The 27,500-nt window shown below is 46.7% G+C and overlaps 1 protein-coding gene across 1 annotated transcript in view; it reads left to right on the top strand.

Moving 5' to 3' along the window:
* Positions 1 to 27,500, top strand: part of LOC147087096 (myelin-oligodendrocyte glycoprotein-like) — a 37,056-nt gene that overhangs the window by 4,951 nt on the left and 4,605 nt on the right. The window contains exons 2-4 of the mRNA XM_085978045.1: positions 1,453 to 1,527; positions 22,240 to 22,563; positions 23,593 to 23,664. Coding sequence (XP_085834171.1) covers positions 1,453 to 1,527; positions 22,240 to 22,563; positions 23,593 to 23,664 — 471 coding nt within the window. The remainder of the gene's footprint in view (positions 1 to 1,452; positions 1,528 to 22,239; positions 22,564 to 23,592; positions 23,665 to 27,500) is intronic.

Raw genomic sequence — 27,500 nt, forward strand, 5'->3', positions numbered from 1 at the left:
CACTACCTCCCTACCGCTTTTATTTATTTCACGATCAAGGTTGTTCCGATTTGCGATGGCTGTGTGACATCTAAAGGGGTCTGGCCAAACACATGGTTGTTTCCCTGTGGGTCTATGAAGTCAGGTTCACAACCGTCCTTGCATTTAGGTCCCCACATATTATCACCTTTCCTTGGGCCTGGAAATGGCTGATTTCCATGTGGAGAGTATCAAATAACTCCTCTTCGAAATATGGCGATTCTATTGGAGGTATGTAGATCGCACATAAGTAAACATCTTTTTTTTGCTATTCCTATATTTTTATCTAGTTTTAGCCATACGTGTGATTTTCCCTGTTTTACCGGTGAGATGTGTTTGTCCAGTTCTCCCTTATACCACACCAATATTCCCCCGGAGGTTCTGCCCTTGCGTGTTTTAGTGTTCTTTACTGAGGGCACCAATGATTTCATGGTACATTGGAGGACAGTGGGTCGGCACGTCCTTTTGGCACCATGTTTCTGTAAACACAATTATATCAATGTCTTTTATAGCTTTTAGGAATTCAGGGTCTGTACTCATCATCCCAAAAGTTGAGGAGCGGAGGCCCTGGATATTCCAGCAGCTTATGTGGAAAGAACGCATTTATATAGTTCAAAAAAACGAAATAAAATGGACCTATTTTGTGGGATGAGTGTGGAAACACTATTTTCTATAATGCTCCTCTCTCTCTCTGTCTCTCTCTCTCTGTCTCTCTCTCTCTGTCTCTGTCTCTCTCTGTCTCTCTCTCTCTGTCTCTCTCTCTCTCTGTCTCTCTCTCTCTGTCTCTCTCTCTCTGTCTCTCTCTCTCTATCTGTCTCTCTCTCTCTCTATCTGTCTCTGTCTCTCTCTCTCTGTCTCTCTCTCTCTCTCTCTCTCTCTCTGTCTCACTCTCTCTCTCTGTCTCTCTCTCTCTTTCTCTCTCCTGTCTCTCTCTCTCTCTCTCTCTGTCTCTCTGTCTCTCTGTCTCTCTCTCTCTCTGTCTCTCTCTCTCTCTGTCTCTCTCGCTCTGTCTCTCTGTCCTCTCTCTCTCTGTCTCTCTCTCTCGTCTCTGTCTCTCTCTCTCTCTCTCGTCTCTCTGTCTCTCTCTCTCTCTCTGTCTCTCTCTCTCTCTCTCTCTGTCTCTCTCTCTCTCTCCTCCTTCTGTCTCTCTCTCTCTCTCTGTCTCTCTCTCCTCTCTCTCTCTCTGTCTCACTCTCTCTCTCTGTCTCTCTCTCTGTCTCTCTCTCTGTCTCTCTCTCTCTCTCTCGCTGTCTCTCTCTGTCTCTCTTTCTCTCTGTCTCTCTGTCTCTCTCTCTCTCTCTCTCGCTGTCTCTCTCTGTCTCTCTTTCTCTCTCTCTGTCTCTCTCTCTCTCTCTCTCTCTCTCTCTCTCTGAATGTCTTTCATTGGTTCCTGTTAATTCCCTGCACTAATTCAGAGTTTTCTGTCTATTTAAGGAAATACTTTATTGCGGACAAAGAAACACTTTATCAAGTTTGTGATATTATTGGCAAATGTTCATCAGGCGACAGGTAGGAATAACCTGTGATATAACCAACGAGATAACTCCTGCAATAACTATAAAACCAATGGTCTAACTAGTGAGATAACCATTCAGGCCCTCGAAAGAATTGTGCTCCTTCTACCTGCTCCTGCTCTGTCTCGCTCGACACCCTCACTCAATGTCCCGGTGCCACCCTGGTCAATCTGTGCGATCCCCTCCTGAAGCGCCCAGAACACAACGCCTCACGAACATCAAATTCAAGCTCTTACAATCACAGAATCGAAGCCCACCACCCCGGCCCATCGTGTCTGTGCCGGCTCTTTGAACGAGCTCTCCAATTAGTCCCACTCCCCCCTGCTCTGTCCCCACAGCCCTGTGAATTTTCTCCCATTCCAGTATTTACCCAATTCCCTTTTGAAAGTTACTATTGAATCTGCTTCCCACCCGCCCTTTCAGGCAGCGCGTTCCAGATCACAACAACCTGCTGCGTAAAAAACATTCTCCTCATCTCCCCTCTGGTTCTTTACCGATTATCTTCAATCTGTGTCCTCTGGTCACCGACCCTCCTGACACTAGAAACAGCTTCTCCTCATTTACTCTATCATGATGTTAAACACCTCTATTAAATCTCCCCTTAACCTTCTCTGCTCCAAGGAGAACAACCCCAGCTTCTCCAGTCTCTCCACATAACTGAAGTCCCTCATCCCTGGAACCATTCCGGTCAATCTCCCCTTAACCTTCTCTGCTCTAAGGAGAACAACCCCAGCTTCTCCAGTCTCTCCACGTAACTGAAGTCCCTCATACCTGGTACCATTCTGGTCAATCTCCTCTTAACCTTCTCTGCTCTAAGGAGAACAACCCCAGCTTCTCCAGTCTCTCCACCATCACTGAAGTCCCTCATCCCTGCTACCATTCTGGTCAATCTCCCCTTAAACTTCCTCTGCTCTAAGGAGAACAACCCCAGCTTCTCCAGTCTCTCCACGTAGCTGAAGTCTCTCATCCCTGGTACCATTCTGGTCAATCTCCCCCTTAAACTTCTCTGCTCTAAGGAGAACAACCCCAGCTTCTCCAGTCTCTCCACGTAACTGAAGTCCCTCATCCCTGCAACCATTCTGGTCAATCTCCCTTAACCTTCTCTGCTCTAAGGAGAACAACCCCAGCTTCTCCAGTCTCTCCACGTAACTGAAGTCCCTCATCCCCGGTACCATTCTGGTCAATCTCCCCTTAACCTTCTCTGCTCTAAGGAGAACAACCCCAGCTTCTCCAGTCTCTCCACGTAACTGAAGTCCCTCATCCCTGGTACCATTCTGGTCAATCTCCCCTTAACCTTCTCTGCTCTAAGGAGAACAACCCCAGCTTCTCCAGCCTCTCCACGTAACTGAAGTCTCTCATCCCTGGAACCATTCTGATCAATCTCCTCTTAACCTTCTCTGCTCTAAGGAGAACAACCCCAGCTTCTCCAGTCTCTCCACGTAGCTGAAGTCTCTCATCCCTGGTACCATTCTGGTCAATCTCCCCTTAACCTTCTCTGCTCTAAGGAGAACAACCCCAGCTTCTCCAGTCTCTCCACGTAACTGAAGTCCCTCATCCCTGCAACCATTCTGGTCAATCTCCCCTTAACCTTCTCTGCTCTAAGGAGAACAACCCCAGCTTCTCCAGTCTCTCCACGTAACTGAAGTCCCTCATCCCTGGTACCATTCTGGTCAATCTCCCCTTAACCGGCTCTGCTCTAAGGAGAACAACCCCAGCTTCTCCAGCCTCTCCACGTAACTGAAGTCTCTCATCCCTGGAACCATTCTGATCAATCTCCTCTTAACCTTCTCTGCTCTAAGGAGAACAACCCCAGCTTCTCCAGTCTCTCCACGTCACTGTAGCCCCTCATCCCCGGTACCATTCTGGCAAATGAAGTTCAACACAGATAAACGTGAGGTATTAATTACATTTTGGTAGGAAGATTGGGGAGGTCACTTATCACTTGGAGGGTGCGAGTCTGGGTGGGGTCGAGGAACAAAGGGATCTCGGAGTACTGTAGAAGTACCTTACTTCTTAGCTCTGGGTAATGACTCAATACACACTTGGATTCGTCAGACGGACAGGCCTTTTATTTTCCTTTTCTTGCAAGGGGAATCAGCACCTCCACTCAAGGGGTGAGGCTACTATTCCAATGATACAGCGTAAGCGTTCCATATTTATACAGTGTAACAAACAAGTTTGATTGACATTCCTTTGTTCCTCTATCAGGATACATTATAGGTTAATCATCAGGTAGAAATAACATATTGACAGAAGGATCCTGGACACATAAGTCAACCGTTAATCTATAACAGGGCATGAATCGTGTAACCGGAGGTCCTCTTTAATCATATATAAGGGAGGCAAGCTTTGCTTTCGGTCACAAGTTATCAGGTCATTGGTACATCAAAGAAACTCATTATTCCACTTCTACATTCTCATTAGGTGGGCAGGCATCTGTTCTTGGCTGTAGTTCGAGTACGTGCAATAGCTCTAGTTACACATCGACACTTGCCCAGTGTCAAGTCTGAAAACTTTTACCCAGCAAGCACTTGAAATTAACCCCTTATATCATGTAGATTTCCTCATTCCCCCCTTTTGTCCTTTCTAAGGACAATCTATCTCGCTAAGTTTAAGAAACTCTACATCAAAGGTCTCACCCTTAATATCCTCATATTCAGACATCATTGGTACTGGAGGAGTTGACGTTAATAAGGAAAGGACTTTTGTGCACAATAATTTTAAACAACCAATCAATAAACTAATTAAAATTATTATCATCACAATTGCGATAAAAGCTTCCAAAATTTGCTTTCCCAATGCTCCTCCCCATCCTGAAATCCAATCCCACATGGACCATGGTTCAGGTTGACGTAGTTTCTCTACAGCCTTCTTTATGTGGTTTACCAGATTGGTGATATTTTCTGAGCTATCTGGGATATAAGTGCAACATTCGGTTTTTATGATTGCACATGTGCCCCCTTCTTTTGCCAACAAATAGTCCAGAGCCATGCGGTTTTGTAAAGCAACAGTGCGCAAAACCACCATTTCTGCGTTTACATCACTAAGAGCATCAGCAGTATCATTGGCTATTTGTTCCAACACTGCTGCCATGTTTATAGATTCTCTTGCTAACTTCCCTGTTCCATACCAGGGAAATGCTATAGCAAAGAACCTTTCAGTTTCTGTAATGGTTCGTTTTGCTCGTGTCCCAGGGTGTCTATCCAAAGATGAAATGTGATGTATATAAGGCACTACATATCCCAAATAACATGACCCAGTCCAATTTTGTGGTAACCAGGGGTATGCTCTATGCCCACAGATGAAATAGGTGTTATTATAGGCTTCAAATTTGTTCCATATCTGGTGCATCATTCCTATTCCTTGTTCTCCTTTCCAGATTTTTTTGTACTGTGGACAGGTTCCACCGTCCCCAATAGGGCCATTCGACTGCGCCTGGTGGTTTAGTAGTAGTTTTAGTCAAAGTGTAGTTACATTTGCACTTACTCCATCTATCTTCTTCTACTATCTTATCCTGCCTAATCCTAAGACTCAGGGGTTGATACGGGGGTACCTGCATAGTGTGATCCTGAAGCTGAACCTTCATAGTCTCGTTATAGCATATAATATAAAAGAAATCACTGTTTAAAAGTACACATGCTTCTATGCATGGTTTGCCCTTCAGGGGATCTGATAAATCAATATGGCAGTTTCAATTATCGTTAACAAAGGGAACAGTCTTATTAGAGTCCAAATCCAGTTCATCTTGGCAGTGTATCGTCTTCAACTGATGCCTTCTTACAATGGGACACATGTATCCATGTTGGTCGCTCCTTTACTTTCACAGCGGTGTTTGTGGTCAGGAGTACTTGGAAGGGTCCCTCAAATCTGGGTTGAAGGCTATTCTTTCGCTTGAAGATTTTTATATAGACGTTATCTCCTGGCTCGAAAGTATGGCACTTTCCTTCAGCGGGATCGACCTGGGCTTCCTTCACCTGTTGATGGAAACTAGAAATACATTTGGTTAGTGCAATGCAATAACTCAACATATCTTCCTCCATTTTATGAATGTCCATTTGTTTAGCTGTTAAAGGTGCCGAAAAGGGCAATCTTTGTGGTCTTCCCATGACGATCTCGTGAGGCGACAATCCTGTAATTCTGTTGGTAGCAGACCGCATTGTCATTAAAGCTATGGGTAACAAATCAACCCATTTAAGCCCAGTTTCTTTACACAGTTTTGCAAGCTTGTTTTTCAGCATCCCGTTATATCTTTCTACTAGTTCAGCCGACTGTGGATGATAACTGCAATGGAGGTGCTGGCTAATCTGTAAGGCTTTGCATAGTTCCTTAATCACTGTTCCCGTAAAATGGGACCCATTGTCACTTGACAGTTTTGCTGGTATCCCAAAGCGAGGTACAATGTCCTTCAATAAACATTTAGCAACAGTAGTGGCGTCATTCTTTCCACAAGGAAACGCTTCAATCCATCTTGAAAACATATCAATAATAACTAATATATATTTAAAGCTCATACATACAGGTAATTCAATAAAATCCATTTGTAAGTGTACAAAAGGGCCCATGGGGTTTGGGTGGGATGCGGGCTGTACCTTCTTTATTTTCCCTGCATTTATGGTCTGGCAGATAGTACAATTTTCACATATTTGTTTTGCCAACTTTGAGATTCCTGGTGCATACCAGGTCTTGAGGATATAGTCCGCCATCCCCCCTTTGCCCGCATGGGTGAATTTATGAACACATCGGGCAATTGGTGATAGTAATGATTTGGGTGCCACCATGCGGCCGTCATGATGAACCCATAAGCCGTCAGTGTTTTTAAAACAATGATTAACAACCCATTCCTTTACTTCATCAGAACTGGCCCTATCTTGATGGGTCAGCACATCATCTAAGGACGGGGGCTGCGGTATCTCTGGCTTTTCACTAACAGGGAAGGCTGAAACTTGTCGTTCAGTACTTGATATAGCTACTGACTTAGCAGCGCTATCTGCAGCAGCGTTTCCAAGCGCAACCTTGTCCAAATGCCCCGTGTGCGCTTGGCACTTAATAATTGCAATCTGTTTACGTCTTTGAATAGCTAGTAAAAGATTTTTCACTTCTTGTGCATTTTTAATCTGGGTTCCTGAGGAAGTCAGGTAACCGCGAATTTTCCAAATTTGTCATGCTCATGTATTCATTGTCTACAATAACCAGTCATTCCTAGAAAATGCTTCATTTCTCTTTTAGTTTTTGGCAACGATGTGTTGCAAACAACCTTTATTCTATCCGGCGTTAACTCCCTGTTTTAACAATGATTCCATCACTGGCTCAATTCCTTTTTTCTGCTTTCTCTGACAATGGATACTGTGACCTTTTGGGTAATGGTGCAGCTGGATTAATTGTAACTTTATAGGGCTGTGCAGTCTAATAGTTAGGAGGTATTTTAAATCTTGTCCTGTTTTGTCATAGCAGGCTGTGCAGTGCAATTTTGAATGCCATTTCCCTAGTTTCAGGGATTCCTGGTGTTGTTTTATGGAGCTTGTAACGAATCCCCACGCTCCTAACAGACTGACAAGTTTGGGACTCAAACTTGGGTCGGCAATTTCCCATGCGTAAAGAACAGGGTATTTTATTTCTGTTACTGGGTACGCATATGCCTTATCTACTTGGATTTCTACCGTTACTCCTGATGGGGAGCAAATGATTGTAGCATTCATTTTGCACAGCAAGTCTCTTCCACATAAATTCATAGAGACATCTCCTGATAACAGAAAGGAGTGTTCTTCCTCAAATTCTTCTACTTTTACTGTGAGGGGAGTCGATTGATTCAAGCGTTGTAGTATTCCAGCCAATCCAGCTATCGGGGTCTTTTTCCCATTAATAGGCATTCCTTCAGAATATCCTTTCCCTAACACTGAAAAGGTTGCTCCTGTATCTACTAAAATGACATAGGTCTCCCAGCTATTTGCATTTTAACTTCAGGTTCGCTGCATGAATTTAAAGAAACAACCGGCATTTGGTGGTCTGTGGCGCCTGGGGCTGCTGGTGTCAGTCAGTAATTCTAATCTCTATTTCTCCTAAATCCCTGTCCGTTTGTAGGGTAACCTCCTGACTGGTCCGAAAAAGGGTTATGGACAGTGAAATTAGGACCTTTATTCTCTAACGGAGGTCCATTATTGGAGGTTTGGTTCTGACAATTTTTCGCAGGGCATTAGTTTGCCCAATGTCCGGGTTGTCCGCAATTGTAACAATTACCAGATCGTCCATACCCTCTTATTCTACCACGTCTTCCTCTATATTCCCCTCTATTCATCCTTCTATAGTTACCTTGTTATCCTACCATAATAGAGGAGAAAGGTGTTTCTTCGGGGTAATTTTTTTTTTTCTGACTCAACAAACATAGAGGCAGTCTTTTTATCTGGCTGTTCTCTATTTCTCTCTTGTCCGTTAAACATTCCTTGAGGCAAGTAATTCTTTCTATGTTAAATGAACCATCTGCGGGAAAGGGTCTAGTCTTATTTACAGTCCATTTGGACCAATTTGGTAGGTGATCAATGGATGATTGACCAGTTCTTTAACATAAAGGCTGCTGGCGTGCCTTTCTCGGGTGGCTTACTGGCGCTAGCACTCATTTTAGCAGCTTAAATGGTTCACATAAAACAATCTAAACTCCCGTGACAATCCATGATCTGCGTTGTACGCCCCTACAGATCAGATTAATAAACTATACATACGTATAAAACTCGAGGGTTCTCAACCCTCGTGGAAGGTATTTCTAACTGGGGAAAATACTGAATCCACAATAGCTTAGTGGATCATGTAAAAGACATCACTATTTTCTCAACCATACATTCTGCCGCGGGACTCACTTCCCCGGCTTGGGTCTTTTCCAACCCCTTCTGCAGTTTTTTTTTCAGCTTAAATTTTTTAGTTAAAACATACAACAATTCCGTAACACTCTATGATCTGCGTGGGACGCCTCTACAGATCAGACATGACTAAACATTAATACATATAACAATAAACAATAAACAATACACTTGTTAAACAACAACCAAAGTGTTACTAAATCCCCAACCTATGCAGCCTTACTGGACAAAGCTGCAAAGTTGATTGATAATAACAAGTAGTTAAATACTCACTCTCATAAACATTAAACATTGACACTGTGTTTCAGACAACCGCCCATTCTTCTCTCTTTTTTTTACCCTATTCCCTTTAGCCAAATCTTTAGCAAAAAGGGCCTTCAATTTGTCCCAGCTAACTTCAAGCTCTTCTCTCCTTCTACCCTACTCCCTTTAGCCAAATCTTTAGCAAAAAGGGCCTTCAATTTGTCCCAGCTAACTTCAAGCTCTTCTCTCCTTCTACCCTACTCCCTTTAGCCAAATCTTTAGCAGACAGAAATAAATGGTAAAAGGGTGAGGAACAAAAAACAAAGGGCCAAACTAATTCATAAAAAATGTGAGCATAAAAAAAGCCTGAGGGTTTTATACCTTAATGCGAGAAGCATCAGGAACAAGGTAGATGAATTAGCTGTGGAAATAGAGGTTAATAATTATGATCTAATTGGGATTACGGAAACATGGTTGCAGGGTGAGCAGGGCTGGGAGCTTAACATACAGGGGTATTCAGTATTTAGGAAGGATCGACAAAAAAGAAAGGGAGGAGGGGTAGCATTGCTAGTAAAAGAGGGGATAAATGCAATTGAAAGGAAGGATATTAACTCAGTTAATACAGAATCTATATGGGTGGAGCTAAGAAATAGCGAGGGGCGAAAAACATTAATAGGAGTGGTATATAGGCCTCCAAATAGTAAAATAGAGGTTAGGGAGGGCATCACGAGGGAAATTAGAGAAGCGTGCAATAAGAGCACAGCTGTCATCATAGGTGACTTTAACTTACATATAGATTGGACTAGCCTAATCAGTAAAAATAATGAGGAGGAGGAATTCCTTGAGTGTTTAAGGGATGGTTATCTGGATCAATATGTCGAGGAACCAACTCGGGAACAGGCTATATTGGACTGGGTACTGTGCAATGAGAAGGGACTAATCAGTAATCTTGTTGTACGGGGACCCTTGGGTCAGAGCGATCATAACATGATCGATTTCTCACTCGAAATGGAGAGCGAAGAAATTGACTCAGAGACTAAGGTCCTGAATTTAAACAAGGGGAATTATGATGCCATGAGACGGGAACTGAGTAGGTCTGATTGGACAACGTTCCTGAGAGGACTGGAGGTAGATAAACAATGGCAAACATTTAAAGATAGAATGACAAAATTGCAAAAATTGTTTATACCAATCTGGCATAAAAGGAAATCTAAAAAGGTGACTCAACCGTGGATAACAGGGGAAATTAGAGACAGCATAAAATCCAAAGATAGGGCGTATAAAATAGCCAAAAAAAGCGCCAGAGCGGAAGATTGGGAACAGTTTAAGATAGAGCAAAGGAGGGCAAAGGGCATGATCAAGAGGGGCAAAATAGCTTACGAAAACAAGCTGGCGGAAAATATAAAAACTAACTCCAAAAGCTTTTATAAATATATCAAAAGGAAAAGACTGGTGAAAACCAAAGTTGGTCCATTGCAATCAGATACGGGGGAATATATAATGGGAAATAAGGAAATGGCAGATCAACTAAATGCATACTTTGGGTCAGTCTTTACGAAGGAAGACACAAAAAACCTCCCTGGGATATCGGGAAAAATAGGGACATTGGCAAAGGAGGAACTGACGCAAATCAATATCTCTAAGGATATGGTGTTAAGGAAGCTAAAGGGATTGAAGGTGGACAAATCCCCAGGGCCTGATAACATGCATCCTAGGGTACTGAAGGAGGTGGCCCTAGAGATAGCGGATGCACTAAGGATGATTTTTCAGAATTCATTAGACTCGGGAACAGTGCCGATGGATTGGAGGGTAGCTAACGTTACCCCACTATTCAAAAAGGGGGGTAGGGAAAAAGCAGGTAATTACAGACCTGTAAGCCTTACATCAGTTGTGGGCAAAATGCTGGAGTCCATCATTAAGGATGAAATAGCGGAGCACTTAGCAAATGGGGACAGGATAGGACAGAGTCAACATGGATTTACAAAGGGTAAATCGTGCTTGACTAATCTATTGGAATTTTTTGAGGGAGTAACTGGTAGAATAGATGGGGGAGAGCCAGTAGATGTGGTGTACCTGGACTTCCAAAAGGCCTTCGATAAGGTCCCACATAAAAGATTAGCATGGAAAATTGAGGCTCATGGGATAAAGGGGAAAGTTTTGGCGTGGATAGGGAACTGGCTGTCAGATAGAAAACAGAGAGTTGGAATAAACGGCTCATTTTCTGAATGGCAGGCAGTAACAAGTGGGGTACCACAGGGATCTGTCCTGGGCCCCCAGCTGTTCACAATTTACATTAATGACCTGGATCAGGGAGTCGGATGCAGCATTTCCAAATTTGCAGACGACACTAAACTAGGAGGTGGGGTGGGCTCAGAGGAAGAGACCAGGAAGCTCCAGAGCGATTTGGACAGACTGGGCGATTGGGCGGATAAATGGCAGATGCACTATAATGTGGACAAGTGCGAAGTTATCCACCTTGGGTGCAGGAACGGGAGGGCAAATTATTATTTAAATGGCAATAGATTGGGAGAGGGGGAAGTACAGAGAGACCTGGGTGTTCTTGTACACCAGTCACTGAAGGCGAGCATGCAGGTGCAACAGGCGGTCAAGAAGGCAAACGGTATGCTGGCCTTCATAGCAAAAGGGTTAGAATACAGGAACAGGGATACCTTGCTGCAGCTGTACAGGGCACTGGTGAGACCACACCTCGAGTACTGTGTACAGTTTTGGTCGCCTCATCTGAGGAAGGATGTTCTTGCCATGGAGGGGGTGCAGCGGCGATTCACCAGGCTGATACCAGGAATGGCGGGAATGACCTATGAGGAGAGACTATGTAGTTTAGGGATGTACACACTGGAGTTTAGAAGATTGAGAGGGGACCTCATAGAAGTGTATAAAATTCTGACAGGTCTAGACAGACTGGATGCAGAAGGAATGTTTCCCTTGGCGGGTGAGAACAGAACTAGAGGACATAATTTAAGGATAAGGGCTAAACCATTTAGGACAGAGATGAGGGGGAATTTCTTCACTCAGAGAGTGGTGAACCTGTGGAACTCATTGCCACAGAGGGCAGTGTACGCCAGCTCATTAAATATATTTAAGAGGGAATTAGATATATTTCTACGGGCAAAAGGGGTTAAGGGTTACGGAGAGAAGGCGGGGACGGGATACTGAATTAAAGGATCAGCCATGATCTCATTAAATGGCGGAGCAGGCACGAAGGGCCGAATGGCCTACTCCTGCTCCTATCTTCTATGTATCTATGTAAAAAGGGCCTTCAATTTGTCCCAGCTAACTTCAAGCTGGAACCTTGCTAGTTCAATTTCCAGTAAATCGCTAGCTCCTTAGTTAATCAAATTCCTGACTTAACCTTCTCTCTCTGGTACCTTTATACAGTCCTTTTCTGCACGATCCTGTTCGCGGGGCGTCAGCGCCTCATGGCTGGTCCTCTGTTCCGTTTCTGAAAGGGAAGCAGTCACAACGGCAGTTTAACCCCCGAACCTTGTGAGTCAATTACCCGATGGCAGTACTGTCCAATGGAATAAACAGACTGTGCGCAGCTATGCTTCTGGCAGGGAAAGTCCCAAAAATGTGGCAAAACACCACCTTCGGCCAATGGGATTTTCCCAACCGAGCAACGTACTCGGCGTCTGTTAACTCACCAATTGGTACAGCAAGCCATCTCGGTGGAACCTCCAAATTGTAGAAGTACCTTACTTCTTAGCTCTGGGTAATGACTCAATACACACTTGGATTCGTCAGACGGACAGGCCTTTTATTTAACTTCTCTTGCAAGGGGAATCAGCACCTCCACTCAAGGGGTGAGGCTACTATTCCAATGATACAGCGTAAGCGTTCCATATTTATACAGTGTAACAAACAAGTTTGATTGACATTCCTTTGTTCCTCTATCAGGATACATTATAGGTTAATCATCAGGTAGAAATAACATATTGACAGAAGGATCCTGGACACATAAGTCAACCGTTAATCTATAACAGGGCATGAATCGTGTAACCGGAGGTCCTCTTTAATCATATATAAGGGAGGCAAGCTTTGCTTTCGGTCACAAGTTATCAGGTCATTGGTACATCAAAGAAACTCATTATTCCACTTCTACATTCTCATTAGGTGGGCAGGCATCTGTTCTTGGCTGTAGTTCGAGTACGTGCAATAGCTCTAGTTACACATCGACACTTGCCCAGTGTCAAGTCTGAAAACTTTTACCCAGCAAGCACTTGAAATTAACCCCTTATATCATGTAGATTTCCTCAGTACAAATACACAAATCACTAAAAGTTGCGACACAGGCCATAAAAAATGCAGCAAGACCTGGACAACATTCAGACTTGGGCTGACAAGTGGCAAGTAACATTCGCACCACACAAGTGCCAGGCAATGACCATCTCCAACAAGCGAGACTCTAACCATCTCCCCTTGACATTCAACGGCATTACCATCGCCGAATCCCCCACCATCAACATCCTGGGGGGTTACCATTGATCAGAAACTGAACTGGACCAGCCACATAAATACTGTGGCTACAAGAGCGGGTCAGAGGCTGGGTATTCTGCGGCGAGTGTCTCACCTCCTGACTCCCCAAAGCCTTTCCACCATCTACAAGGCACAAGTCAGGAGTGTGATGGAATACTCTCCACTTGCCTGGATGAGTGCAGCTCCAACAACACTCAAGAAACATAGAAACATAGAAGATAGGAGCAGGAGTAGACCATTCGGCCCCTCGAGCCTGCTCCGCCATTCAATGAGATCATGGCTGATCATCCAAATTCAGTCCCCTGTCCCTGCCTTCTCCCCATATCCCTTGATCCCTTTAGCCTCAAGAAATATATCCAACTCTTTCTTAAATATATTTAATGAACTGGCCTCCACCGCCCTCTGTGGCAGAGAATTCCACAGGTTCACCACTCTCTGGGTGAAGAAATTCCTCCTCATTTCAGTCCTAAATGGCTTACCCCTTATCCTTAGACTATGACCCCTGGTTCTGGACTCCCCGGCGATCAGCAACATCCTTTCTGCATCTAGTCTGTCCAGACCTGACAGAATTTTATAGGTTTCGATGAGATCCCCTCTCAATCTTCTAAACTCCAGTGAGTACAAGCCCAATTGACACAATCTCTCCTCATACGTCATTCCTGCCATCCCAGGTATCAGCCTGGTGAATCTTCGCTGCACTCCCTCCATGGCAAGAACATCCTTCCTCAGGTAAGGTGACCAAAACTGCACACAATACTCAAGGTGTGGTCTCACCAAGGCCCTGTACAACTGCAGCAAGACATCCTTGTTCCTGTACTCGAACCCTCTCGCTACAAAGGCCAACATACCATTTGCCTTCTTAACCGCCTGCTGCACCTGCATGCTTACCTTCAGCGGCTGGTGCACAAGAACACCCAGGTCTCTTTATTGCCATTCAAATAATAATCTGCCTTCCTGTTTTTGCCACCAAGGTGGATAACCTCACATTTATCCACATTATAGTGCATTTGCCATGTTTCTGCCCAATCACCCAACCTGTCCAAATCGTACTGGAGTTTCATGACATCCTCCTGCATTTAGTGCCCATCCCTAATTGCCCTTGAGAAGATGGCGGTGAGCCGCCTTCTTGAACCACTGCAGTTAGGAAGGGAGTTCCAGGATTTTGGCCCAGAAGCTCGACACCATTCAGGATAAAGCAGCCCGCTTGATTGGCACTCCACCCACCACCATAAACATTCACTCCCTCCACCCCCGGCGCACCGTGGCTGCAGTGTGTACCATCGACAAGATGCACTGCAGCAACTCGCGAAAAGCTCCTTCAACAGCACCTTCCAAACCCGCGACCTCTACCACTTAGGACAAGGGCAGCAGACGCATGGGAACATCACAAGTTCCCCTCCAAGCCACACACCATCCTGACTTGGACCTGTATCGCCGTTCCTTCACTGTCACTGGGCCAAAATCCTGGAACTCCCTTCCTCACAGCATTGTGGGTGTACCTACACCATATGGACTGCAGCGGTTCAAGAAGGCGGCTCACCGCCATCTTCCAAACAGGAAGGCAGATCATTATTTGAATGGCAATAGATTGGGAGGAGGGGAAGTGCAAAGAGACCTGGGTGTCCTTGTGCACCAGTCGCTGAAGGTAAGCATGCAGGTGCAGCAGGCGGTTAAGAAGGCAAATGGTATGTTGGCCTTCGTAGCAAGAGGGTTCGAGTACAGGAACAAGGATGTCTTGCTGCAGTTGTACAGGGTCTTGGTGAGACCGCACCTTGAGTATTGTGTGCAGTTTTGGTCACCTTATCTGAGGAAGGACGTTCTTGCCATGGAAGGAGTGCAGCGAAGATTCACCAGGCTGATACCTGGGATGGCAGGAATGACGTACGAGGAGAGATTGTGTCGATTGGGCTTATACTCACTGGAGTTTAGAAGAATAAGAGGGGATCTCATCGAAACCTATAAAATTCTGTCAGGCCTGGACAGACTAGATGCAGGAAGGATGTTCCCGATGGTCGGGGGAGTCCAGAACCAGGGGTCACAGTCTAAGGATAAGGGGTAAGCCATTTAGGACTGAAATGAGGAGGAATTTCTTCACCCAGAGAGTGGTGAACCTGTGGAATTCTCTACCACAGAAGGCAGTAGAGGCCAGTTCATTAAATATATTCAAAAAGGAGTTGGATATATTTCTTGAGGCTAAAGGGATCGAGGGAGATGGGGAGAAGGCAGGGACAGGGTACTGAATTTGGATGATCAGCCATGATCTCATTGAATGGCGGAGCAGGCTCGAAGGGCCGAATGGCCTACTCCTGCTCCTATCTTCTATGTTTCTATGTTTCTCAAGGGCAATTAGGGATGGGCACTAAATGCAGGCCTAGCCAGCGACGCCCACATCCCATCAATGAATTAAAAAAAAACAAATACTACGGTTTATTTCTAGAGGGACAGAATTGAAAAGTAGGGAAGTTATGCTAAACCTGTATCGAACCTTGGTTAGACCACACTTGGAGTATTGCGTACAGTTCTGGTCGCCATATTATAAAAAGGGTATCGAGGCACTGGAGAGGGTGCAGAGAAGATTTACAAGGATGTTACCAGAAATGCGAGGGTATACATATCAGGAAAGGATGGACAGGCTGGGTCTCTTTTCTCTTGAAAAAAGAAAGCTGAGGGGTGCCCTAATAGAGGTCTTAAAAATCATTAAAGGTTTTGATAGAGTGGATACAGAGAGAATGATACCACTGGTGGGGAAGAGCATAACTAGAGGCCATCCATATATGATAGTCACAAAGAAATCCAATAGTAAATTCAGGAGAAATTTCTTTACCCAGAGAGTGGTGAGAATGTGGAACTCGCTACCACAGGGAGTGGTTGAAGCCAATAGTATCGACGCAAAAGAACATGAGAACATAAGAAATAGGAGCAGGAGTAGGCCAATCGGCCCCTCGAGCCTGCTCCGCCATTCAATAAGATCATGGCTGATCTGATCCTAACCGCCAATCCACTATCACAGAACCATCTCCTGAATCTAACAGAATTAGACACACGAAATAGGAGCAGGATCAGGCTACATGGCCCCTGGGCCCGCTCCGCTACCCACAGGGCCATGACCGATCCGAACCTAGACTCATGTCCAAATTCCTGCCCGCTCCCCGTAACCCTTAATTCCCTTTACTTCTAGGAAACTCTATTTCTGTTTTAAATTTATGTAATGATGTAGCTTCTACAGCTTTTTGGGGCAGCATCTTCCATGGACCTACCACCCTCTGAGTGAAGTAGTTCCTCCTCCTCTCAGTTTTGAAAGAGCAGCCCCTTATTCTAAGACTATGCCCCCTAGTTCTAGTTTCACCCATCATCGGGAACATCCTCCCCGCATCCACCCGATCCAACCCCTTCACAATCTTATATGTTTCAATAAGATCGCCTCTCATTCTTCTGAACTCCAATGAGTAGAGTCCCAATCTACTCAACCTCTCCTCATATGTCCATCCCCTCATCCCCGGGATTAACCGAGCGAACCTTCTTTGTACTGACTCGAGAGCAAGTATGTCTTTTCTTAAGTATGGACACCAAAACTGTACTCAGTATTCCAGGTGCGGTCTCACCAATACCTTGTACAACTGAAGCAATACCTCCCTGTTTTTATATTCTATCCCCCTAGCAATGAAAGCCAACATTCCATTGGCCTTCTTAATCACTTGCTGCACCTGCATACTAACCTTTTGAGTTTCGTGCACCAGGACCCCCAGATCCCTTTGTACTTCAGTACTTTCCAGTTTCTTGCCATTAAGATAATAACTTGCTCTACGATTTTTCCTGCCAAAGTGCATAACCTCACACTTTCCAGTATTGTATTCCATCTGCCAAATCTCTGCCCACTTACTTAGCCTGTCTATGTCCCCTTGCAGGTTTTTTATGTCCTCCTCACTCATTACTTTCCCTCCCATCTTAGTATCATCTGCAAACTTGGATGCATTTAAGGGGAGGCTGGATATGTGAGGGAGACGGGAATAGAGGGTTACGCTGATAGATTTAGATGAGGAAAAACGGAAGGAGGCTCGAGTAGAGCACAAACATAGAAACATAGAAACATAGAAGATAGGAGCAGGAGTAGGCCATTCGGCCCCTCGAGCCCGCTCCGCCATTCAATGAGATCATGGCTGATCATCCAAATTCAGTACCCGGTCCCTGCCTTCTCCCCGTATCCCTTGATCCCTTTAGCCTCAAGAAATATATCCAACTCTTTCTTGAATATATTTAATGAACTGGCCTCCACCGCCCTCTGTGGCAGAGAATTCCACAGGTTCACCACTCTCTGGGTGAAGAAATTCCTCCTCATTAAATGGCTTACCCCTTATCCTTAGACTGTGACCCCTGGTTCTGAACTCCCCCGCCATCAGGAACATCCTTCCAGCATCTAGTCTGTCCAGACCTGACAGAATTTTATAGGTTTCGATGAGATCCCCTCTCAATCTTCTAAACTCCAGTGAATATAAGCCCAATTGACACAATCTCTCCTCATACGTCATTCCTGCCATCCCAGGTATCAGCCTGGTGTATCTTCGCTGCACTCCTTCCATGGCAAGAACATCCTTCCTCAGGTAAGGCGACCAAAGCTGCACACAATACTCAAGGTGCGGTCTCACCAAGGCCCTGTACAACTGCAGCAAGACATCCTTGTTCCTGTACTCGAACCCTCTCGCTACGAAGGCCAACATACCATTTGCCTTCTTAACCGCCTGCTGCGCCTGCATGCTTACCTTCAGCGACTGGTGCACAAGGACACCGGCATGGACTGCTTGGGGCCGAATGACCTGTTTCTGTGCCGTGTATCCGGTGCAATCCTACGTAAATCTCCCCTTAGCCTTCTCTGCTCGAAGGAGAACAATCCCTCTTGGACAGAATACCAGAAGGATCTGGGAATACAGATTCACAAATCACTCAAAGTAGCAAAGCAGGTTAATAAGGTGCAGCAGGTGATCAGGAAGGCCAATGGAATCTTGGCTTTTATTGCGAGGGGGATGGAGTATAAAAGCAGGGAAGTCTTGCTGCAGTTATACAGGGTATTGGTGAGGCCACACCTGGAATACTGCGTGCAGTTTTGGTTTCCATATTTAAGAAAAGATATACTTGCTCTCGAGGCGGTTCAGAGAAGGTTCACTCGGTTGATTCCGGAGATGAGGGGGTTGACGTACGAGGAGAGGTTGAGTAGGTTGGGCCTCTACTCATTGGAGTTCAGAAGAATGAGAGGCGATCTTATCGATTGTGAGGGGGCTTGATCGGGTGGATGTGGGGAGGATGTTTCCACTGATGGGTGAGACTAGACCTAGGGGGCATAATCTTAGAATAAGGGGCTGCCCTTTCAAAACAGAGATGAGGAGAAACTTCTTCACTCAGAGGGTAGTAAATCTATGGAATTTGCTACCCCAGGGAGCTGTGGAAGCTGCGACATTAAATAAATTTAAAACGGAGATAGACAGTTTCCTAGCTGATAAGGGAATTAGGGGTTACGGGGAGAGGGCAGGGAAGTGGACGTGAGTCTAGGTTCAGATCAGCCATGGTCCTATTGAATGGCGGAGCAGGACCGCGGGGCCGTATGGCCTACTCCTGCTCCTACTTCTTATGTTCTTATGACTGAGATGAGGAGGAATTTCTACCTCAGATCAATAGATGTTTGGACTGCAGGTGAATCAAAGGATCAGACAGGTAAGTGGAGTTGAGATAGAAGATGTGAGGTGATGCATTTAGGGAGGACTAACAAGGCAAGGGAATACACAATGAATGGTAGGACCCTAGGAAGGACAGAGGATCAGAGGGACCTTGGTGTGCATGTACATAGATCTCTGAAGGCAGCAGGACAGGTAGATAAGGTGGTTAAAAAGGCATATGGGATACAGGTAGACTATCCTTTATCCGAAAACCGAAAACCTCTAAAAACCGAAAGTTTTTTCGTTCAGCGTAAGTCGTGCGCACGACACGACCAGAGTGGCGCACGACTTACGCTGAGCAGGGCAGAGGGTCACAGAGTTCCCTCCTGGGTAGGAGATTGCAGGCCGAGCCGGGCAGTGTGAAGGAGGTACCGGGAGAGAGAACCCAACAATACAGCGGCCCGTCCGATAGCTGCAGCGGCCCGTCCGATATTCTTTTCTCCCCCCTACCCCGACCCGACCCGACCCGACCCGTCCGATATTCTTTTCTCCCCCGACCCGACCCGACCCGACCCGTCCGATATTATTTTCTCCCCCCCCACACCGACCCGACCCGACCCGTCCAATATTCTTTTCTCCCCCGACCCGACCCGACCCGACCCGTCCGATATTATTTTCTCCCCCGCCCCCCCTCCCCCCCGCCGACCCGACCCGAACCGCAGCCCGTCCAATATTCATTTCTCCCCTCCGACCCCGCCCCGGACCCGACCCCCCCACCGACTCCCCCCCCACCCCGGACGCCCCCCGACCCTGATCCCCCCCGACCCTGACCCCCCCCCCGACACCAACCCCGACCCCCCCCGACCCCAACCCCGACCCCGACCCCGACCTGAACCGCGGCCCGTCCGATATTCTTTTCTCCCCCACCCCACCCGACCCCCGACCTGATTTGCGGGCCAGCTTAGTAGGAGTCAGGGGGGCACGGTGGCATAGTGGTTAGCACTGTTGCCTCACAGCGCCAGGGACCCGGGGTCAAATCCGGCCTCGGGTGACTGTCTGTGTTGAGTTTGCACATTCTCCCCGTGTTTGCGTGGGTTTCCTCCGGGTGCTCCGGTTTCCTCCCACAGTCCAAAGATGTGCGGGTTAGGTTGATTGGCTATGATAAATTGACCCTTAGTGTTAGGGGGATTAAATACGTGGGGTTACACGGATAGGGTGGGATATGTGTCGGTGCAGGCTCGATGGGCCGAAATGGCCTCTATCTGCACTGTAGATTCTGTGTGTGATCTGTGTGATATCCGGCTTTCCAGAGAAGCAGGAAGGGGAATGAGACAGGGAACAGTCGCAAGAGGTAGCCTGAACTATTAAAATTTATATTAAATACAAATTTCCCAGTCTTATAATAATACCTTCTGAAATCCGAAAAATTCCGAAAACCGAAACTCAGCTGGTCCCAAGGCTTTCGGATAAGGGATAGTGTACATGTACTTGCCTTCATTAGCCGAGGCATGGAATATAAGAGCAGGGAGGTTATGATGGAGCTGTACAAAATGCTAGTTAGGCCACAGCTGGAATACTGTGTGCAGTTCTGGTCGCCACACTATAGGAAGGATGTGATTGCATTGGAGAGGGTGCAGAGGAGATTCACCAGGATGTTACCTGGGATGGAGCGCTTCAGCTATGAAGAGAGACTGGACAGGCTGGGGTTGTTTTCCTTAGAGCAGAGAAGGCTGAGGGGGGACCTGATTGAGGTGTACAAAATTATGAGGGGCATAGATAGGGTAGATAGAAAGGAACTTTTCCCCTTAGTAGAGGGGTCAATAACCAGGGGGCATAGTTTCAAGGTAAGGGGCAGGAGGTTTAGAGGGGATTTGAGGAAGAACTTTTTCACCCAAAGGGTGGTTGGAATCAGCAACTCACTGCCTGAAAGGGTGGTCGAGGCAGGAACCCTCACAGCATTCAAGAAGTATTCGGATGAGCACTTGAAACGCCATAGCATACAAGGCTACGGACCAAGTGCTGGGAAATGGGATTATAATAGACAGGGCTTGATGGCCGGCGCGGACACGGTGGGCCGAAGGGCCTCTTTCTGTCCTGTATAACTCGATGACTCTATGACTCTAAGATCAGCCATGATCTTATTGAATGACGGAGCAGGGACAAGGGGCTGTATGCCTACTCCTGTTCCTAATTCTTATGTTCTTATGTTAGAGGCCATCAATATACCTATCAGGAAAGATTGAAGAGGCTGGGGCTCTTTTCTCTAGCTGATAGAGCTCTTCAAGTTTATTAAAGGGTTCGATAGGGTAGACATAGAGAAGATGTTCCCATCCGCGGGCGAGACCAGAATGTTGGCTTTCATTGCTAGGGGGATAGAATATAAAAATAGGGAGGTATTGCTTCAGTTGTACAAGGTATTGGTGAGACCGCACCTGGAATACTGCATACAGTTTTGGTGTCCATACTTAAGAAAAGACATACTTGCTCTCGAGTGAGTACAAAGAAGGTTCACTCGGTTAATCCCGGGGATGAGGGGATGGACATATGAGGAGAGGTTGAGTAGATTGGGACTCTACTCATTGGAGTTCAGAAGAATGAGAGGCGATCTTATTGAAACATATAAGATTGTGAAGGGGTTGGATCGGGTGGATGCGGGGAAGATGTTCCCGATGATGGGTGAAACTAGAACTAGGGGGCATAGTCTTAGAATAAGGGGCTGCTCTTTCAAAACTGAGATGAGGAGGAACTACTTCACTCAGAGGGTGGTAGGTCCATGGAATATGCTGCCCCAAAAAGCTGTAGAAGCTACATCATTACATAAATTTAAAACAGAAATAGACAGTTTCCTAGATGTAAAGGGAATTAAGGGTTACGGGGAGCGGGCAGGAATTTGGACACGAGTCTAGGTTCGGATCGGTCATGACCCTGTGGGTAGCGGAGCGGGCCCAGGGGCCGTGTAGCCTGATCCTGCTCCTATTTCGTGTGTCTAATTCTGTTAGATTCAGGAGATGGTTCTGTGATAGTAGATTGGCGGTTAGGATCAGATCAGCCATGATCTTATTGAATGGCGGAGCAGGCTCGAGGGGCCAATTGGCCTACTCCTGCTCCTATTTCTTATGTTCTTATGTTAGAGGCCATCAATATACGATAGTCACCAAGAAATCCAACAGGGAATTCAGGAGAAACTTCTTTACCCAGAGAGTGGTGAGAATGTGGATCTCGCTACCACAGGGACTGGTCGAGGCGAAGGGCAGAGATGCATTTAAGGGGAGGCTGGATAAACACACGAGGGAGACGGAATAGAGGGTTACGCTGATTGTGAAATGAGTAAAGACGGGAGGAGTCTCGAGTGGAGACACAGGCCAGTGGGGCCGAATGGCCTCTCTCTGTGCTGGCCAATTCTGTGTAATTCTCCAGTCTCTCCCGCCGCAGAGCTCTTCAGCGGATTGCTTTGTGATTGTGGCCTTTATTTTGCAGGCGTCGACATAAGTGCGGAGGTGGGGAGCGACGTGCTCCTGCCGTGTAGCACTGACCCAGGAGGGATTGACAAGTCACTGATATACTGGCAGAAAGCGGCACCTGAGAATTGTTTGGCTTTTTATTGGAAGAGGGGTGTGGAGCAGCCCCAATACCAGAGTCAACAATACCATGGAAGAACTCACATCTCCAGGGAAATCCTCAACGGGAACCTATCCCTGGAGATTCGGCAGCTTCGACTCATTGATAGCGGACAATATGAATGTATCGTCAAGAAACTGGACCAGACTGCGGACAAAGACTACATCAGACTCACAGTGACTGGTGAGAGCTATAGTCGAACAAAGTCACTCACACTTTATATTCTCTGTCTCTCTGTCTCTGTCTCTGTCTCTGTCTCTCTCTGTCTCTGTCTCTCTCTCTGTCTCTCTCTCTCTGTCTCTCTCTCTGTCTCTCTCTCTCTGTCTCTCTCTCTCTCTCTGTCTCTCTCTCTGTCGCTCTCTCTCTCTGTCTCTCTCTCTGTCTCTCTCTCTCTCTCTTTCTCTCTCTCTCTGTCTCTCTCTCTGTCTCTCTCTCTCTCTCTCTCTCTCCCTGTCTCTCTCTCTCTCTCTCTCTCTCCCTGTCTCTCTCTCTCTCTCCGTCTCTCTCTCTGTACTCTCTCTCTCTCTGTCTGTCTCTCTCTCTCTCTCTCTGTCTCTCTCTGTCTCTCTCTCTCTGTCTCTCTCTCTCTCCGTCTCTCTCTCTGTACTCTCTCTCTCTCTGTCTGTCTCTCTCTCTCTCTCTGTCTCTCTCTCTCTCTCTGTCTCTCTCTCTCTCTCTCTCTCTCTCTCTGTAGTCTCTCTCTCTCTGTCTGTCTCTCTCTCTCTCTCTGTCTGTCTCTGCCTCTCTCTCTCCCTCTCTCTCTCTCTCTCCCTGTCTCTCTCTCTCTCTGTCTCTCTCTCTCTCTCTGTCTCTCTCTCTCTCTGTCTGTCTCTCTCTCTGTCTCTCTCTCTCTCTCCGTCTCTCTCTCTGTACTCTCTCTCTCTCTGTCTGTCTCTCTCTCTCTCTCTCTGTCTCTCTCTGTCTCTCTCTCTCTGTCTCTCTCTCTCTCTCTGTAGTCTCTCTCTCTCTGTCTGTCTCTCTCTCTCTCGCTCTCTGTCTCTCTCTCTGTCTCTCTCCCCCTCTGTCTCTCTCTCTGTCTCTCTCTCTCTCTGTCTCTCTCTCTCTCTCTCCGTCTCTCTCTCTGTACTCTCTCTCTCTGTCTGTCTGTCTGTCTCTCTCTCTCTCTGTCTCTCTCTCTCTCTCTCTCTCTCTCTCTCTCTCTTTGTGTCTCTGTATCTACATGATTTGCTCTATTTTAACTGTATTTAACAGAACCTGAGATGATGACTGGAGTGACTCCCCACCCACCGGATTTTACTAACTCTGCCCAGGCCCCTATAGCAGGTGAGAGACCATCAGAGGTACGGAGTTCTCTCTTTCTCTCCCTCCCTCTCTCTACCTCTCTTCTCTCTACCCCTCTCTCTGTCTCTCTCTCTCTCTCTATCTCTGAACCTCTCTCTCTGTCTCTCTATCTCTCTCTTTCGCTCTCTCTCTCTCTATCTCTGAATCTCTCTCTCTGTCTCTCTACCACTCGCTCTCTCTCTCTCTCTCTCTCTCTCTCTATCTCTGAACCTCTCTCGCTGTCTCTTAGAAGAAGCGATCAATAAAGATACAGAGACATTTAAGATAGAAAGGGGGGGGAGGTAATTGCTACACAGATCAGATTTAGAGAGGATAAGGTTTGTACGGATTGCTTCCACGCATATTGAAAGAAGTTTGGGAGGAGATAGCAGAGGAAGTGCTGTAATATATATATTAAATAATTCATTAGAAAAGGGAATAGTTAATATGATTCCTATATTTAAAAAGGGAGATAGAACAAGTCCAGGGAACTATAGACCAGTTATCTTAACATCACTGGTGGGAAAGATAATGGAATCCCTACTCAAAGCTATGACAGATAAACATCTAGAAACTGAAAATGTTATGGGCCAGAAATTAGGTTCGGGGGCTTGCCGCGCGTGCAAGCCCCCGACGTGCACTCACCCGGCGCGCCGACATCTGAAGCCCGGGCCTGCTTGGGATTCCTGTCACTGGCCCGGTTCAGATGTCGGCGCGCTGTGCTTGCCTGATCCAGCGGTGTAGTTAGTGCGATGTGCCGGCTGGGATCAGGTGAGCACCGTGCAGCCAATCAGGGGAGGGGAAACTTCATTCATGAGTTTGATAGTAAGAGCTGTCAAACTCATGAAAAGTACGGGCGCCCAAAAGACTAGGTTAACTTTAAATAAAATTTTAAAAAACATAAGCACAGAGTCCTGCGCGCACAGCGTTGGACCTCCGAACCCCTTGGAGGAAATGCCGGTTTCCCGCGCATGCGCTGTGCATGCTGCAATCCGGCACTTCCAACGGGCCCACGCGTGAGTACACCGTCCGTACTCGCGCGTTGGGACCGGAATTACTGGCCCAATATGGCAGCACGGTGGCATAGTGGTTAGCACTGTTGCCTCACAGCGCCAGGGACCCGGGTTCGAATCCGGCCTCGGGTGACTGTCTGTGTGGAGTTTGCACATTCTCCCCGTGTTTGCGTGGGTTTTCTCCGGGTGCTCCGGTTTCCTCCCACAGTCCAAAGATGTGCGGGTTAGGTTGATTGGCCATGATAAAAAAAATTGTCCCTTAGTGTTCGGGGGGATTAAATACGCGGGGTTACGGGGATAGGGCTTGGGTGGGATGGCTGTCGGTGTAGGGACCGGGTGCTAGGGTTTGGATGATCAGCCATGATCTCGTTGAACGGCAGAGCAGGCTCGAAGGGCCGAATGGCCTACTCCTGCTCCTATCTTCTATGTTTCTATGTTTCTATAAAGAGTAGTCAGCGGGGGTCCCAAAAGGGAAGGTTATGCGGGACCAACCTTAGTGAATTCTTTGAAGAAGTAACAGGAAGAGTAGATACGGGTAAATGTAGTAGATGGCTGCGTGTTTGGTAGCAAGAAAAAGAGCTGTGGACTGCAGGAAGATATCAATAAATTGGTCAGGTGGGCAGAGAAGTGGCAAATGCAATTCAATCCGGAGAAGTGTGAGGTAATGCATTTGGGGAGTGCTAACAAGGAAAGAGAACACACATTAAATTGTGTACTACGCACAGTGTAGAGGGACAAAGGGACGTTGGAGTGCGTGTCCACAGATCCCTGAAGGTAGCAGGACAGGTAGGTAAGGTGGTTAAGAAGGCAGACGGAATGCTTGTCTTTATTAGCCGAGGCATAGAATATAGAAACAGAGAAACATAGAAGACAGGAGCAGGAGTAGGCTATTCGACCCCTCGAGCCTGCTCCGCCATTCAATGTGATCATGGCTGATCATCCAAACTCAGTACCCTGTCCCCGCCTTTTCCCCATATCCCTTGATCCCTTTAGCCTTAAGTAATATATCCAACTCCTTCTTGAATATATTTAATGAATTGGCCTCAACTGCCTCCTGTGGTAGAGAATTCCACAGGTTCACCACTCTCTGGGTGAAGAAATTCCTCCTCATCTCTGTCCTAAAAGGCCGACCCCTTATCGTTAGACTGTGACCCCTGGTTCTGGACTCCCCGACCATCGGGAACATCCTCCCTGCATCTAGTCTGTCCAGTCCTGCCAGAATTGTATAAGTTTCAATGAGATCCACTCTCATTCTTCTAAACTCCAGCGAGTACAAGCCCAATCGACCCAATCTCTCCTCATACGTCATTCCTGCCATCCCAGGTATCAGCCTGGTGAATCTTCGCTGAACTCCTTCCATGGCAAGAACATCCTTCCTCAGGTAAGGCGACCAAAACTGCACACAATACTCAAGATGTGGTCTCACCAAGGCCCTGTGCAACTGTAGCAAGACATCCTTGTTCCTGTACTCGAATCCTCTCGCTACGAAGGCCAACATACCATTTGCCTTCTTAACCGCCTGCTGCACCTGCATGCTTACCTTCAGCGACTGGTGCACAAGGACACCCGGGTCTCGTTGCACTTCCCCTTCTCCCAATCTATTACCATTCAGATAATAATCTGCCTTCCTGTGTTTGACACCAATGTGATAACCTCACATATATCCACGTTATACTGCATCTGCCATGCTTCTGCCCAATCACCCAACCTGTCCAAATCATCCTGGAGTTTCTCAGCATCCTCCTCACAGCACACACGCCCACCCAGCTTTGTGTCGTCTGCAAACTTGGAGATATTACATCTAGTTCCCTTGTCTACATCATTAATATATATTGTGAATAGCTGGGGTCCAAGGACCGATCCCTGCGGTACCCCACTAGTCAATGCCTGCCACTCGGAAAAAGACCCGTTTATTCCAACTCTTTGCTTTCTGTCTGCCAACCAATATAAGAGCAAGGGAGGTTATGATGGAGCTGTACAAAACGCTGGTTAGGCCACAGCTGGAATACTGTGTGCAGTTCTGGTCGCCACACTATAGGAGGGATGTGATTGCATTGGAGAGGGTGCAGAGGAGATTCACCAGGATGTTACCTGGGCTGGAGCGCTTCAGCTATGAAGAGAGACTGGACAGGCTGGGGTTGTTTTCCTTGGAGCAGAGAAGGCTGAGGGGGGACCTGATTGAGGTGTACAGAATTATTAGGGGCATAGATAGGGTAGATAGAAAGGAACTTTTCCCCTTAGTAGAGGGGTCAATAACCAGGGGGCATAGCTTCAAGATAAGGGGCAGGAGGTTTTGAGGGGATTTGAGGAAAAACTCTTTCACCCAGAGGGTGGTTGGAATCTGGAACTCACTGCCTGAAAGGGTGGTAGAGGCAGGAACCCTCACAGCATTCAAGAAGCATTTAGATGAGCACTTGAAACGCCATAGCATACAAGGCTACAGACCAAGTGCTGGAAAATGGGATTAGAATAGACGGGGCTTGATGGCCGGCATGGACACGACGGGCCGAAGGGCCTCTTTCTTTCTGTGCTGTATTACTCTGACTTTATCTAGGACTCTATGTAAGCCAAACACCTGCCTGGACACTTTGAGTCGTGGCTCTCGAGTTACCAAATACAAACAGAGTCGACAGCGACACGCTCCTCACAGCTGTGTTTAATCACGACATTACCCGTTAACAATTACAATGCTAGACTTTCTAAAGACTAATTGTGTTACTTGGATTAGGGGCAGGGGATATCCTCACTATTGACAATCGCTCTGGGGGCGATCAGACTGCAACCGATCCCCATCAGAAAGCTGATCAGGCCACTCAGGTTCCTCTC

The sequence above is a fragment of the Somniosus microcephalus genome, unplaced genomic scaffold, assembly GCF_052327205.1.
Source record: "Somniosus microcephalus isolate GS21.2 unplaced genomic scaffold, FLI_Smic_1.0 unresolved_chr6, whole genome shotgun sequence".
Lineage (NCBI taxonomy): Eukaryota > Metazoa > Chordata > Chondrichthyes > Squaliformes > Somniosidae > Somniosus > Somniosus microcephalus.